Raw genomic sequence first — 15436 nt, forward strand, 5'->3', positions numbered from 1 at the left:
GACTCAGCCATCAGTGAGCAACACCCCTGAAAGCTGGCAGGATGAGTACAAAATTTTGAAGGGGGATCTGGGCAGTTTACTACAGGATCCAATATAGTCCACCCTTAGCACCACTTGAATCCACTTGCCTTGTAAAATAAGTTGCCCCTATCTGGGGACAGCAAATTCAGGATTCCAAGGGAATCTTAAAAGAGGAAGGTTAGTAGGATGAACTGTGGCCCCCAACCCTCTAGCTGGTCTTGGGGCTGTAACTAATACCCTCATCTTCCTCCTGCCTTATTAATTCTCGATTCCCCTCACTGTCATCTATCATTTCTGCTCATCTAGGTGGCTTTTCTGGTGGGATGGCTCATACCACATCCCTGATGGCTTTGAGTTACTACTCACCATGCCCTCCTAAGGCTGTGGCTGCCTCACTTTTCTGTTTACCATAAACATTGGTAAAGTTATTGACATATTTTCATACAGGGGAAAGCTGGCTCTTTGTAGTGAGAAGACAGAGACTGCTTCTGTTATTAATGGATGCAGAAGATGGTCTGCAGCTTCAAGTTCTCAGACTCATTGTTGTCTACCCAGATTTTGCCATCTCAGGTCTCAGGTTTCTACACTTGTCCTGTTCTTAGCATAAGTGACCTGGTAGGGTTGAGCATTTAATTGGAGATTCAACTCTGCAACACTACAATCAGGCTGGCCCAGGGCTTCATTATAATATTTACCCTGGGAGGTGGAGGTAACATATGATGCGTTTGTAAGTGCTTCTCTGATATATTTACCTGGTGATTCACAAAACTGCCAAATTTGAGTGAGGCACAGAGAAACAGAAGGCTCTCCAGATAATTAAGGTTATAAAACAAGCAGCTCTTCTTCTTGACCCTTATGCGATCACAGATTCAATGATGCTTAAAATATTATGAAAGATCGGAGCCCTTTAAAGCCTGTGGCAAGTCCTAGTAGAAAAATCATAGCAGAACCCCCTAAGAGTTTGGAGTTAAGCCATGCAAATAACTTTTAAGCAAGTAACTGCATTTCTTTTGAGAGTGCCTGATTTTGAGACACCAGGTGGCCATGCTGTCTGAGTTGCCCATCATAAATAGGGTTTTACCTGAACCACCAAGCCAAACAGCACTCAACCATCAAATAGAACTGGAACATACAGTGTATCGGTTTTCAACTGCTGCGTAACAAATTGCCACTATTATAGCAACTTAAAACAACACAAGTTTATTATCTCACAATTTCTGAGGTCAGAAGTATGATGGTTAATTTTATGTATCATCTTGACTGGACCATAGGATGCCCAGATATCTGGTTAAACATTATTTCTGGGTGTGTTTGTGGTGTTGTTTCTGGAAGACATCCGCATTTGAATTGGTGGACTGAGTGAAACAGATGGCCCTCCCCACTGTGGTTGGGCATCATCCAATCCATTGATGGCTTGAGCAGAACTGAAAGGCAGAGGAAATTGAATTCTCTCTCTCTTTGTCTGACAGCTTGAGCTGAGATATTGATTTTCTTTTGCCCTTGGACTGAGACTTACATCATCGGCATTCCTGGTTCTTAGGCCTTTGGACTCAGACTGGAACTGTCCCATTGGCTTTCCTGGGTGTCCATTTTGCGGATGGCAAATATATATATATATATATATATACATGCTAAGTTGAGTTCTCATCTAGAGACTCTGGCGAAAAATTTGCATTCAAGCCCACTATTATCATTTATTATTATTATTATTATTTTTCAGAATCCAGCTCCTTGCCATTGTAGGATGGAGGTTCGTGTTTCCCTGCTAGCTGTCAGCCAGGGGCCACTCTCAGCTTCTAGACCTCGACATTTTCTTCATCCCACGGCCCCTTCATCATCAAGGCAGCAATGGAGAATTTCACCCTAGTTGAATGCCTCTCTCTTGCATCCTTTCAGTGAACAGCCTGAGAAAACTCTCTGCTTTCAAAGATGATTAGATAAGCCCCACCCAGATAATCTCCTAAAGTCAGTTGTGTCATATAACATAACCGAATCCCAGAAGTACAATCTACCCTATTCACAGTTCCATGGGTTATGCAGGGTATTACACTAATAGGAAATCTTAGGGATTGAATTACTTTACTATTGCTGCTGTAACAAAGTATCTCACATGGAGTGACTTAAAACAACACGAATTTATTCTCTTATAGTATCAATACGTGAGGTGATAAATCTGAAATATGTCTTATGAGGCTAAAGTCAAGGTGTCAGCAGGGCTGGTTCTTTCTGGAGGTTCCAGGGGAGAATCTGTTCCTTGTCTTTTCTGCCTTCTAGAGGCCTCTGGCATTCCTTAGCTCATGACCATATCACTCTAATCTCTACATCCTTCATCACAGAATCTTCTCCTCTGCCTTCTGACCCTGCTGCCTCCTTTTATAATGACTCTTGTGATTACACTGGACCCACCCAGGTAACCCAGGATCACCTCTACATCTCCAGATCCTTAAGCTAATATACCTGCAAAATCCCTTTTGTTTTATAAGGTAACACATTTACAGGTTCCTAGAATTAGCATATAGACATCTTTTAGGGGTCATAATCCAGCCAGCCTAGTACAGGAGCCACCTTAGAATGCTACCTATCACGTTAATATTGAGCTTTACAAGACCTAAAGGTCTTATTTATAATGAAAAGTCTGCCATATTACCATATTTAAGTATTAAATAATTAGGAATTGATTTTTATGTAGGATGAAAGATGGCGATTCAACTTTTTTTTCTGATGGAAGCCGGTTTTCTCACGAACGTTAATTGATAATATGTTTACATAGATGGGTGAGTCCATTTCTAGAGTCTTCAACGTTGTTCTCTTTGTCAATGCATTTACCCCTTCACCAAGACTGTGCTGTCTTAATTACTGCAGATTTATAAAAAGACTTGAGATCTAATTTAACTAGTCCTCCAAATCTTCTTCCTCTTCCTTTTCCCCTCCTTTCCCTCTCCCTTTCCCCCCTTCTCCCTCCCCCTTTCCCCCTTCTCCCTCCCCCTTTCCCCCTCTTCTCCCTCCCCCTCCCCCTCCTCCTCCTCTTCCTCCTCCTCCTTCTTCTGTGCCTTGCCTATTCTTGAGACTTTGCACTTTCATATACATTTTAATTTTAAAGTCTCCTTTTACTCTTAAAATTTTTAAATATTGACAAATCCTGTATTAAACATGTTCATATTTCTATTTAGATTTCATTAAATATACAGACACATTCAGGGAGAATTAATATATTTATTACGTTGAGTCTTCCAATCCATCCTCTCACTTGAACTGGGTCCTCATTAATATAATCTCAAAAAATTTTATAATTTTCTCCAAAACAGTCTGTACACTATATTTTTAGAGGGAAAAAGATGTTCAATAATACCAAAGAATGGTATACATACGAAATAACAAGAACATTTAGAACACTTCTGATGGTGGTGGAAATAGGTATGCAATTTGGCAACTTCTTCCCCGACCAGGGATTGAATCCGTGTCCCCTGCATTGGCAGGCGATTCTTAACCACTGCACCAGCAGGGAAGTCCTACATGAATTCTTTAAGTATCAAATCTATTGAAATCACAGTGTCAAGTCTGCTGAAAAGACAAAGGAGTCAAATTTGAATTAGCTGCAAATTTGAGGAGTAGGCAATACCGGTTTCCCCCGGTATCTGAAAGTAGAGCCTTCAGTATGAAATTTTCCTAAGCCGAAATGGTGTAAAGCAAAGAAGCAATTACCTTAGGACACTTCTTGCTAATGGATGCTTAAAATGAAGGGAGATAAAGCACAGATAATCAGATACAGTTCAAAGCCATGGGGGCTTGGTGCTGAGATGCCGAGCGTGGTTCCCAGGGAAGGAACTTGGTGGTTCCGAGGTGCTCCGGGTGCACGCTGCCTCTGTAATGGGATCGCTGCAAAACCAACGCTGAAAGCTGTTTTCACTTAATGGCTTTTTTCATAAAAGCAAAAATCCTCTTCAGATTTCTTCCGGTTAGCGAAAACAGGTCCTAATAAAACAGGACCTGTTTAAAACAGGACCTAATAAAACAGGTCTTTCATAAAAGCAAAATGGCGTAAATTTTCTAAAAGCAAGGGATTAGCTGTAATCTGAATGATGTTTATCCCCTTTGCCAGAGAAACAGGAACTTTCTGGGTTTTAGTATTTCCCGTCGGTTTTTAGCAAACGGGAATTGAAATTCACAACATTAGAGTACAACAAAGGTCACTTTCTCTTATTTCTAGATTAACTTTAATCAGCTAATAAGCGCTGTTGTTTTAGTCTTTCAGCTGATTACAACTCTATAAATTGTAGAAAACTAATAGCATTGCAAGTGTTCTTTGTCCATAGACAGGCAAGTGGATTCCGTCAGGGGGGAGAGACAATTGATTTCTCTTCCTCTGTGCTAAAAGCTTATTTTGCATCTATCAGTAATTTCTTTTTAGCATTCCTGATTGCCTATAAATGAGGAGCGTTTTGAATTTTCCTTTGATACACCGTATTGGTTCCCTCATTAATTAACGAGTTAAATATAATCTTTAACAAATTATTCTTTTTTTTTTTCTGAGAGTCATGATTTTACCTTAAAAAAACCCCAAAAAACACCTTACCCTTTCACAGGGTCTAGCAATTTGACTCCATTTGCCCATCCCTAATTGCAAAAATATACTAACACCTTCCCTGTGGTAAATAGGCAAAGTTTACTGTGCACTAAGTAGATCACAAGAGCTCTGCTAACAGCTTGAAGAGGTTAAAACAAGTTGCCTAAGTAAAGTTTTACAAAGCCACAAAAAAGGATTCAAATTCAGGTCTGCTTTACTCCTGGGCTCCAGCTGTTAACCGCCGTGTTATATTTATTCCTGAAGTACTTTCATAACCACAGAAATTTTCTGCTTGCTCGAGACTGATGCAGGCTCTATACTTCAGAGTTTGGTAATCTCTTGGCCTCATTCCCAAGTCACAAGCCCTTCAGAGCGTAGGGAGAGTAGATGTCATTACCCTCAATTTACTTACATGGGGTAACTCGTGAGGTTCAAGGACTTGGTCAACATCGCACAAACTCCAAGTGATGGAGCTACTTCTCCACCCCGGACCTTCTGATTCCGAATTCTTCCATGCTGCTCTATTGGAAGAGGAGGCTGCAGGGTCGCCCCGAGACAGGCCAGGGGGGAGGAGTTTACCGCCGGGTGCCCACACTCAATGACATCCTGGAGAGAGTTCCGAAGCTCTGCAAGAACTGACCATGGAGCGCTAAACCAAGCTTGGACCACTGCTCTAAGACACTTAGATCTTAGGATTATTTTTTTTTTCCTTTTTTTAAATTAAAGTATAATTTTAAAGTATAATTAATTTACAATGTTGTATTAGTTTCAAGTGTACAGCAAAGTGATTCAGATATGTATATATACACACATATATATATATATTTTCAGATTCTTTTCCATTATAGGTTATTACAAGATATTGAGTATAGTTCCCTGTGCTATACAGTAGGTCCTTGTTGGTTATCTGTTTTATATATAGTAGTGTGTATATGTTAATCCCAAACTCCTAATTTATCTCCCCCTTAATCTCCTTTGGTAACCAGAAGTTTGTTTTCAATGTCTGTGAGTCTATTCCTGTTTTGTAAATAAGTTCATTTGTATCATTTTTAGATTCCACATATAAGTGATATCATATGGTATTTGTCTTTCTCTGTCTGACTTACTTCACTTAATATGATAATCTCTAGGTCCATCCATGTTACTGCAAATTGCATTATTTCAGTCTTTTTTACAACAGAGTAATAGTCCGTTGTATGTATATACCACATCTTTATCCATTCCTCTGTTGATGGACATTTAGATTGCTTCCACGTCTTGGCCATGAAAAGATGCTCAATATCACTAATTATCAGAGAAATGCAAATCAAGACTACAATGAGGTACCACCTCACATGGGTCAGAATGGCCATCAACAAAAAGTCTACAAATAATAAATGCTGGAGAGGGTGTGGAGAAAAAGGAACCTTCGTACACTGTTGGCGGGAATGTAAATTGGTGCAGCCACTATGGAGAACGGTATGGAGGTTCCTTACAAAAATAAAACTAGAACTACCATATCATCCTACAATCCCACTCCTGGGCATATATAGACCCTGAGAAAACCATAATTCAAAAAGAGTCATGTACCACAATGTTCATTGCAGCACTATTTACAATAGTCAGGACATGGAGGCAACCTAAACGTCCATCGACAGAGGAATGGATAAAGATCTTAGGACTTATTAGGACATGAATGCAACAACATGTCCCCAGGGCTTTCTTTATATCTGGCATTCAAAGAGTTTATAACCTAAAAGCAGACAGGGGGCAGCTTCCCTGGCCTTGAAAATAATTTATCAAATGTAAAACTCTCTTTCTGGGTATGAAGTTTTCCTGAGTCTACCCTAAGCACTAGGAAGTCTCTAATGAGATGTAATCCCAATCACACATTTTCTCCTCCAACAAATTCACCCTCCCTCCTCAAGTCATTATGAGATTCCTAACCCCCCTCTGTGAGGTCCTCTTCAAAGAGCTTATTTTCTCTCATTCTGCCTGGAAGAATTACCTTAATTCACCATAGATGTATTTTACCTTGCAAATATTCATTTTCATTCCTGTAATGAATGAGGTGTAATGAATATTCTTTCCAGACTTTTTTCCCAGTGTTTTCAAGTTTGACATGTTGTTATTCACCAACCTAATCAGTCTTTTTTTTTTTTTTCTTCTTCTTTTTCAAATTCTTTTCCCTTTAGGTTGTTACATAACATTGAGCAGAGTTTCCTGTGCTATATGGTAGGTCCTTGTTGGTTATCCATTTTAAATATAGCAGTGTGTACATGTCAATCCCAAACTCCCTAATCTTTCCAGGTATTTTTAACAGAGAGCTGCCTGAAGCCCCGTGTGTGTGGTGCAGTGAAACTGCAGGAATTCCAGCGGTATTGTCTACATTCAGAACTTGAAATTCAGTTCCGGGGGTGTGGGTGGAGGACGGCGAGCATTGTTTGCTAAACTCCAGGCTCTTAAGACTGCTGGCTTGTACTGCCCTGCTCTGTGTGACTTTCCCGTGGGTGGGTCCCTGGCTGAGGACCTGTCCTTTTGTACCCTTGTTTTAAGAATATCCCCTTTTTGGAGGACAGAATTTTTCCCTCCTTTCCTCTTTCTGATTCGTTGTGGGTTTTTTTAACTTCTGCATTTATAACTCTGGGGACACCCCCTCCCCATACACACAAGCCCTTCTGAAGATAGCATAGTCAGATAACAGGGCTGCTTCCTGAACCAGGTCCAGGACAAGCACAAACTCAGAACAAGGGCAGCCTTCACCCGTGAAACAGTACACCAGCGAAACCCAGAATCCGAGTTTCACTTGCTCTTAGTTACCCAGAAAAATTCCTGTGAGGAAACAAAATAAATGAAACCCTGTGAGGCCTTCCTTCCTTTTAAACTGGTCCAGGGCCATGGTGCTAGGTGACCCCTTATTTTTAAAGTTTCTAACTGGCTCTATTTCTAGTGTTTCCATTAGTTCAAAGATAATATGCCAATAGGAATAAAAATATTGGAATAAAAAATTGCTTAAAGGATAATTCACGTTTCCACGTCACTGCCCTGAATCCAAGATGCAGACTCCCGGATCAATAATTTGGCTGTAGCCACTGTCAGCTTCGGTTAGCACTTCAGCATTATGTAAGACAGAAAGGAACCTTGGGGAGGTGGCAGTAGCCCATAAACAAGACCAAAACTATTACTTGATTTCGTGAAGTCATCTTAAGAATTCATACGGTGGTGGCAGAAGGCATATTCATCTTTTCAGGTTACTCAGTGTCTTCTTTGCAACAGCTAGGAGGCTGTTACTACAGCTTAGTGGATGGAGGGAGGGGCTCTGGAGTCAGACAGCTCTCAACGTAGATATACCGCCATTTGTGTGTCTTTGATGAAAACTTGGACCAGCTCTGTGTCTTGGTGAAAGCTATTCTGAGACTCAGTGTCTTCTCTGCAAAGTGGGGATAACAGTCATAATAACTACTTCCAAAGATTGTTTTAAGAATTAAATGTTTAAAAATGTGTATGTACTTGTTCTTAGTGAAAAGCAGGGCACAAAGTACGCTTTCAATAAATGGTACAGTTACCGAGAATATGTTCCTCTTTAAATATTATACAAAGTCATTCTCCCTGCCCTCTTCCATCCTTTCAGTGGGTTGTCGGAATATATTTCCATCGTTAAGTAAATAGCATAGTGCAGTGGTTCAGAGTCGCCCAGGGCTGTGGAGATTGTCTGGGTGGGGCCCTCATTTGGGAACCAAGAACAAAGGTCTTTGGAAACAACAGACAATTGATATTCAAAAGAGACTCAGTTTAAAATCACTCACAAAACATTTTATTTGTCTTCAGAAAATAATCTTAATGACACAAATGATCAATCTTGCTTGTCATCTGATTTTTAGATCATCTATTAAGTTTGTAAAAACAGATTTTCAAAATCACATCATCTTCCACTGTATTTATTTCCATTTTAAAGCAAAGTTCTTTTCTGGCAGGGTGAAGTTTCTGTTTCTTCCCATTGGATCCTTCCCAAGTGAGAAATATAACGATGTGCGGATTTGAGACACTTATCAATTCTTCTCAGGGAAAAAGTTTACGTCAATGACTATAAACCAGACAGACCTGGTTTCCAAGGTCTTCCTTGGAAGCAGGGCAACCTTGGGCCAATTACTGCATCTCTCTAAGCCTGTATCCTTTCATTTAAGATGGGCTGATGCTGGGAATTCCCTGGGGGTCCAGTGGTTAGGATTCCAAGCTTCCACTGCAGGGGACACGGGTTCGATCCCTGGTCAGGGAACTAAGATCCCGCCAGCCGCGCGGTGCGCCCAAAAAACAAACAAACAACAACACAACAAAGACAGGTGATGCTGCATCTACGTATAAAAAGCATTTTGAATAGTGCCCGACATGTAGTAAGCGCTCTGTAAATGCTGCCTATTATGACTGTTCTAGTCAAGCCTGATTTCTTAGCACACGGAGTATGTACCTTGATTTTAGGACCACCCATTTTGATTCGCGATCTGTATTACTCTGCCTGGAAACAGAGTAGTGACCCTCTTGGTTCATTTTACAACATGGTTCCAGTTACTTTGTTGAGTAAGAAGCCTGGGGGGTGGAAATTGTGACTTCTCACCTGTCATACTTCTTGAGCATCCCTGGCTTGGAAGCTGGTTAGAGTCTCAGAAAGAAAAAGAATTTATTAAATCAAATACTGTGGCCAGATGAAACAACGTATCCTTTGCTAATTAGAGGAATGGCTAGCACTGAGGCAGGCATCTCTTTTATTCCCCTTGGCTTATGGCCCAATTAACAATTAACAGCGACTGATGTTCTAACAGGGAGCTTTCTGTCTGCATGGCTGGGTTTTCTCAGGAGGAGTTAGAAATAAGATACTTGACAGAGTTTAGTCAGGAAAGAACAATTAAAAACTACAAGAAACCACCCGTATTATTCATGGATAAAATATACTTGCAAAAACTTTAGACAACATCAATACGTTAGCTGATTTTATTTATTAAAAATTAACTTTTCCTAATTTTAGAAAGTTATGACTAGAAGCTATTTTTTTCCCGTGCTTAAAATTCTTAAACACCTATCTCTCTAGTTAATATTTATAAGTTAAGGGAATCACTTTTCTGGAGGATAGATCTTCGTATAGGAAAGATTCCAAGTTGAAGAATGAAAGCCCATTGATGTTTCCCCAAAAAAGAGGAGTTTTCCCTTTCTCACTGGGTGCCTATCGTAATATGCAGAGACAGGGCTTCTCAACTCACTGACTTCTGAGAATCAACGATGATTAGAATTGGACACAAGGGTAACTGTCTCCAAAGCAAGAAAATGCAGTAATTTTGAGGTAATGACACAAACATAAATGAGCTTTGCTTGAAAACCATGAATCCATATCCAGACCTTATTTCTGGTTTTGCTGTTGGTTGATGGATGGCTGGAGACTCGACCGGGTAGAGTCGTGATGATGGTTTTCAATGCTCTCTAATTTTGTCACATCTTCTTCCCAGGGCCCCGAAGTATCCTTTGTTATGTCAATCAAACTGCCTCTCAGAAAGGTCTCAGATGTCTGTTATCACTCTTCATGTGATTAAACCAATGTATGTCCTCTCTCATGAACGCATATATTTTAGCTTAAATAATTATAGCCGTTAATGATCAAGCACTAAGCTAAGCATTTTACATATATTATCTTATTTAATCCTCACGATCATTCTGGGAGGTAGATAAAATTATTACCTTATTTTATCAATTGGCAAATTTCAGCTTAGGGAAGATAATTAAGTTGCCCAGGGTCCCACAGCTAAAAGTGGTCTGACTTCAGAGTCTGAGCTCTGAACTAACTATATTGATTTAAAAAGCCAAATCATTTGAGTGGCAGGCACCCTAGTAGGTGAAGAGTATTCTGCAAGCCTCCCTGCAGGCTGAAGACCTGAGCTTTGCCGCACACCTGGCACAGCACTCACCTCCTATGTAGGAGGGGTCATTCTAATCACTGAACTCAGGTGGTAATTACAGCTCTACCGCCTGTGACCCTGTAGCTTTTTCCAAGAAGAGAAGCACAGAAGTACATGGCCGTTATGAGAGAGAGAAAAGCATGAAGGAAGAACAATAAAGTATCCAGAATCTCATCTGCACTTTGTCATGGCGGACTCCCTTCTACAGCCTATGTTTCTCTTTTACCAGGTTGTTTAAAGACAGAAGAGCTCCCGTGGCATCACATCAGGTTTGGGGAGGATAAATAAGGACATTTACCACATCCCAAACACCAGAAAATATGTGGAATCCCTTTTAAGGTGGAAGGCCTCTGCATAGGACGAATACAAGGAAATGCCTCTTTACCCAACTTCAGAATTCACTGAAATCCAAGACCATTCAATAGGAATAGGTTTGAGAAAGTAAAAAACCAAACAAAAAACTTATGGAGAGAAACAGGATCCTGTGGGTTGTGTGTCTGATTTTTTTTTTTTTTTTTTGAGCTGTAAGATTTTTTTTTAACGTTTTCCTTTTTTTTGAAATTTAATTGAATTTTACGTTAGAGTATATTTGATTTACAGTGTTGTGTTAGTTTCAGGTGTACAGCTAAGTGATTCAGTTATACATATACATGTTATCTATTCTTTTTCAGATTCTTTTCCATATAGGTTACTACAGAGTACTGAGCAGAGTTCCCTGTGCTATACTGTAGGTCCTTGCTGGTTATCTATTTTGTATATAGTCGTGTGTATATGTTAATCCCAAACTCCTAATTTATCCCTCCCCCCACGTTCCCCTTTGGTAACCATCCGTTTGTTATGTGTGTCCGATTTTTTGAGGTTAAAGATAAAACAACAAATTCTGCCCTTGGTGGATGAGGTGTGCTGCTCAGCAAGCCAGTGGCCAGGCCCAGGAGACCCCCAGGGGTTTCTTCCCCTTCCTGAGCTGAGTAGGGAGCAAGAACCAGAGCTTTCTCAACACTCAAGAGGAAATCTTCTCTGCTGCATTGCTTGGTGCCTGTTGGAAAAACTCATCATGAGAAACTGATACCCCAGAGCACTCCCAGGGTACCTACTACACCCTCTACCAATCCCCAGAGTGGGCTGGGGATCCTCTGTGTCCTTCAGACCACGGTTGACTCACATGCACATGTATAAATGTAATTCCCAGATAAGTCCTGTGACCTATGCAAAGTGGCATGGGCTCTCCTAGGAGGAAGGGGATCACTTGATCGCTTCTGATTAAGGGGATCAAGTCAGGTCTGGGGACTCCTGGGATGCACTGGATGGTTGCCTTTAAATATGCATAAGATTAAATCAGTTGGGGATGGTTATAGATATCAAAAGTGGCAATGATAAAAGATACTTTGGCTAACTGATTAGTGCAGATTAGTTAGTTGGCACGATCGATAGATAGCTCTTGTAAACTCTTGTTAACCTATGGGTGGGTGGCCAGAAGAGAGAGAAGAGGAAGAGAGTGGAAGGAGGGTGGAAAGATAAAGTTAGGCAGCAAAGTTGGTGAGCTGGAGTGTGAAGTTCACGTTCAAGGTCAAGTTTGGGGATGATGAGGATGGAAAATTAAATTGGAAATTAGCTGCAAACCCTAGGGGAAAATGTCACACCCTACAAACGCACATCTAATAAATACCCATTGTTTGTGTCATTGCTATTAAAGTGTGTTTATGGCCGTTTTGTTTCTAATATCCTTATTTTTCAAATAAGCATTCCAAGTACAAAAAAGACTATAAGCCCACAGCTGACAGATTAATTCTATATTCTGTAGCACATCTATTATTGCTACTGATTACATATAGCAATGTTATGACCAATTTTACCTCTCCCCAGACATATAACTTATTGCATAGTGCATATCAAAATCAAAATTGAATGCATTCTCTTGGGAGGGAGGACAATCAGCTTGTGAAGGCAGCACCTCACCACGTGATCTGGGCAAGGTGTCCTTATTTGTGAACACAGGGGGCTGAGCCAGGCCGTTTCCAAAGCCCCTCCTGGTTCTGACCTGACTAGAAGTTGCCCATGCATAGAGTCAAGGGGAATTATTGACCAATGATGTTTGTATCTCAATAAATTACATGAATGACACATTTAGTGAATAATTCCTGGGGTGACTGACGTCTGTCTCTCACAGGGAATTCATCTACAAAGCACACCTAAGCACAGCTAAGAACGTGGAGATGCCTGCAAGTTCTCCCAGTCTGCTCCCAGTCATCTGAAAAATCTCCTTGCCTCTTAGAGAGTCATAATAGCTTCCAAAAACCAGAAACAAACACAAAACTCAAGGGACTTCCCTGGCGGTCCAGTGGTTAAGACTTCGCCTTCCAATGCAGGGGGTGCAGGTTTGATCCCTGGTCGGGGAGCTAAGATCCCACGTGTGGCAAAAAAACCAAACTATAAAAAAAAAAAAAAACAGAAGCAATATTGTAACGAATTCAATAAAGACTTTAAAAATGGTCCACATCAAAAAAATAAAAATAAACAAGAACAAAACTCAATTGCTCTCTTCAGAACTCTGAACATCCTTCTTTCGCAATAATCGGAACATGGACTCTGGAAAAACCCAACGCAGTCCTGTGGACCATGACATTACTTTCTTTGGAGCAAAGGCCTATGGGATCTGTGGAGGTCCCTGCCGGGTCTGTGCTCCGTTGACCATCGGGACCCAATGGCTGAGGCCTCTTCCTCACTCTCTTCCCCAGATTCGAACTCCTCATCTACTGCGTGAAAGAGCGGTTTGGGCCTCAAAACCGCCCTTCTGCCCCTGCCCAGTTGTTCTTCTTGGCTCCTATTTCTTTGATAACCCAAGTGGGGTGGCTTCCCTCCTCTGTGCAAGCTCTTCATCGGGATTATTTCTTGTGTCCGTCGTCCTTCCTGAAGTGACCCCGTTGGAGAGTGTGTGTTGAACATGATGGAGGGGACTTCTGCGTCACTGCCGTCGTGATCTGGGAAAGGATGATGGAAGGAGGAAAGAAGAGGACTTAAGATCAGAGAGTGGAGACTTCACATCCAGGCGAGAGAACTCAGAGGGAAGCAGAGCCCTCCTGCTGTTCCAGCTCCTACACTCACCTTTCTCATCAGCATGGTTTTCCCTTTCCGAGGTTGCTACCCCAAGGTGGGGTGTAGTAGAAGCTATAGACGCGGTGTGAGAAATAAACAGAAATGCATGGAAACCCGCGCGTCCGGCTAGGCTCCCCCAGGGAAGTGAGGGAGTGTTTCTCACAAAATCAGATCCATTAGCCATAAAGCACAAAAAGATGCTTTGTGTTGTCAAAGACCAACGCTAAACTGAAGGTTACAAGGTACTATGATATGAAAAGGGTGGATTTTATCTAGGTTTGTTTGTGGGTTTTTGTTTTGTTTTGGTTTTGTTTTTTCATTTTTTAACTCTAGGTTTGTTTTTTAATCAGTGGCTACCAGAAATCATTAAATCTGAGTTTCATCCTTTTGACCTTGAAATAGCTAATCTTAGAGAAACAGGGATGGGAGAGTCACGAGTAGCAAAATAGCCATGATGCCTTCCTTTCAGAGGAGGTGAGGAGTGAACAGGGTGCGTCTGGCCCACGACGGCATTGAGAATGCTGGGAACGTCCACTTACTGAGAACTTACTCTGTGCTGATCTCTTTATACGTTATGCCATTTAATCCTCACAACAGCGCTTTGAGAGGAGGAAACGTGTGAGCCTCATTTCACAGGTGAGGAGGCTGAGGTCTCTAAGAGGTTAAGTGACTGTCAGTGTCCCACAGTGAGGGTGGGGCTGCAGTTGTCTGAGCAGCTGGCATCTGCTTCTCTCCAGGCTGTCCCTGTCTCCTTTACAAAAGCTGTGTGTGGGTCAGGACAGCTCCGTCAGGAATGCAGGGCAGCCATTGGGTACCTATGTAATGTCCCCTCCAAATACCTAAACCATGTCTGGGACATTGCCTTTCCCTCCTTCACTGTGCACATGCCTTCAGGGGACTAGTTTTCACAAATCTCATTTCTTCAAGTTCTAACCTTATACATTTATTTTCCCTTTAAATATTCTCCTGAAAACTTAGGTATTTTAAGACATCTATATTTAAATCTGAAATAGGGTTCTTTCTCCCACTCTCTACTTCCTTCTAAAAAACAAAACAAGAAAACAAAACAAAAACTTCACAGCTAGAACTAATATGTACACAGGTTTATACTTGACCAAATGTGTTTGGAATGTGAGATATCAGAAAAACTTAAAATATCCTGTTCAATACTATTTTTCCAAAATGTGACCAAATTATCCTGAGAAGGTTGTCTGGAAGTTGAGGAGGGGGTGGGAGGTGGGACGAGGGGAATCAGCTGCTTTGAATAAAAAAAAAAAGTTAGTTAAAATATTTGTCCATTTTTTCAGGACTTCCCTTTAATTTCTGCTTTACGATCTGGTCTGGAACCAGAGTTCCTCTTGATCCTTTGGCGTTTGGAACATTGACTAAGAAAACAATGGCTGGCCCTTCTGCCCCCAAGAGCCGTTGCTTCCTCTCTCTCCCCTCAGCCCCCCTCCTGGTTTCCAACCATCCTTCTGAGCTATGGCCCCCCTCAGAGGACAGATTCTAGCTGCGTCTCCTGACCACCTTCTGGTTACTGAAAAGTGGGGTCCTAGAATGAGGGAGAGGCTTGGGCAGGTGACTTGCAAGCTTCCACTCAACTTAAGTCACTAGATCCGTCCATAATAGGAGGAAGGAGTTGCTTGGAAAGTGGAAGGCGGAAGGAGGGAGGGTGGGGACTCTCCTATTCGCACGGTCCTCCTCCAGGTTGGCGCCAGGCAGCGCAGTTCCAGGGAGAGATCAGTGGAAACCTTTGCAGCAAAATCTGAGTGTCCGTTCCTCTACCTTCCACCTGGCTGAGAGCTTTAACTTCTGAACACGGGCACCGGGGGGTGGG

The 15436-nt window shown here is 41.6% G+C and overlaps 1 protein-coding gene across 2 annotated transcripts in view; it reads right to left on the reverse strand.

The window, feature by feature from the left end:
• Positions 1–7807: 7807 nt before the first annotated feature.
• SLC9A4 (solute carrier family 9 member A4) overlaps positions 7808–15436 on the reverse strand; it is a 62775-nt gene continuing 55146 nt past the window's right edge. For both annotated transcript variants that reach the window (XM_082426357.1, XM_082426356.1), the window contains exon 12: positions 7808–13484. In XM_082426357.1, the coding sequence (XP_082282483.1) occupies positions 13129–13484 (356 nt within the window). In that variant the 3' untranslated portion in view covers positions 7808–13128. The remainder of the gene's footprint in view (positions 13485–15436) is intronic.

The sequence above is a fragment of the Balaenoptera physalus genome (genome assembly GCF_965194825.1).
Source record: "Balaenoptera physalus genome assembly, chromosome: 15".
Lineage (NCBI taxonomy): Eukaryota > Metazoa > Chordata > Mammalia > Artiodactyla > Balaenopteridae > Balaenoptera > Balaenoptera physalus.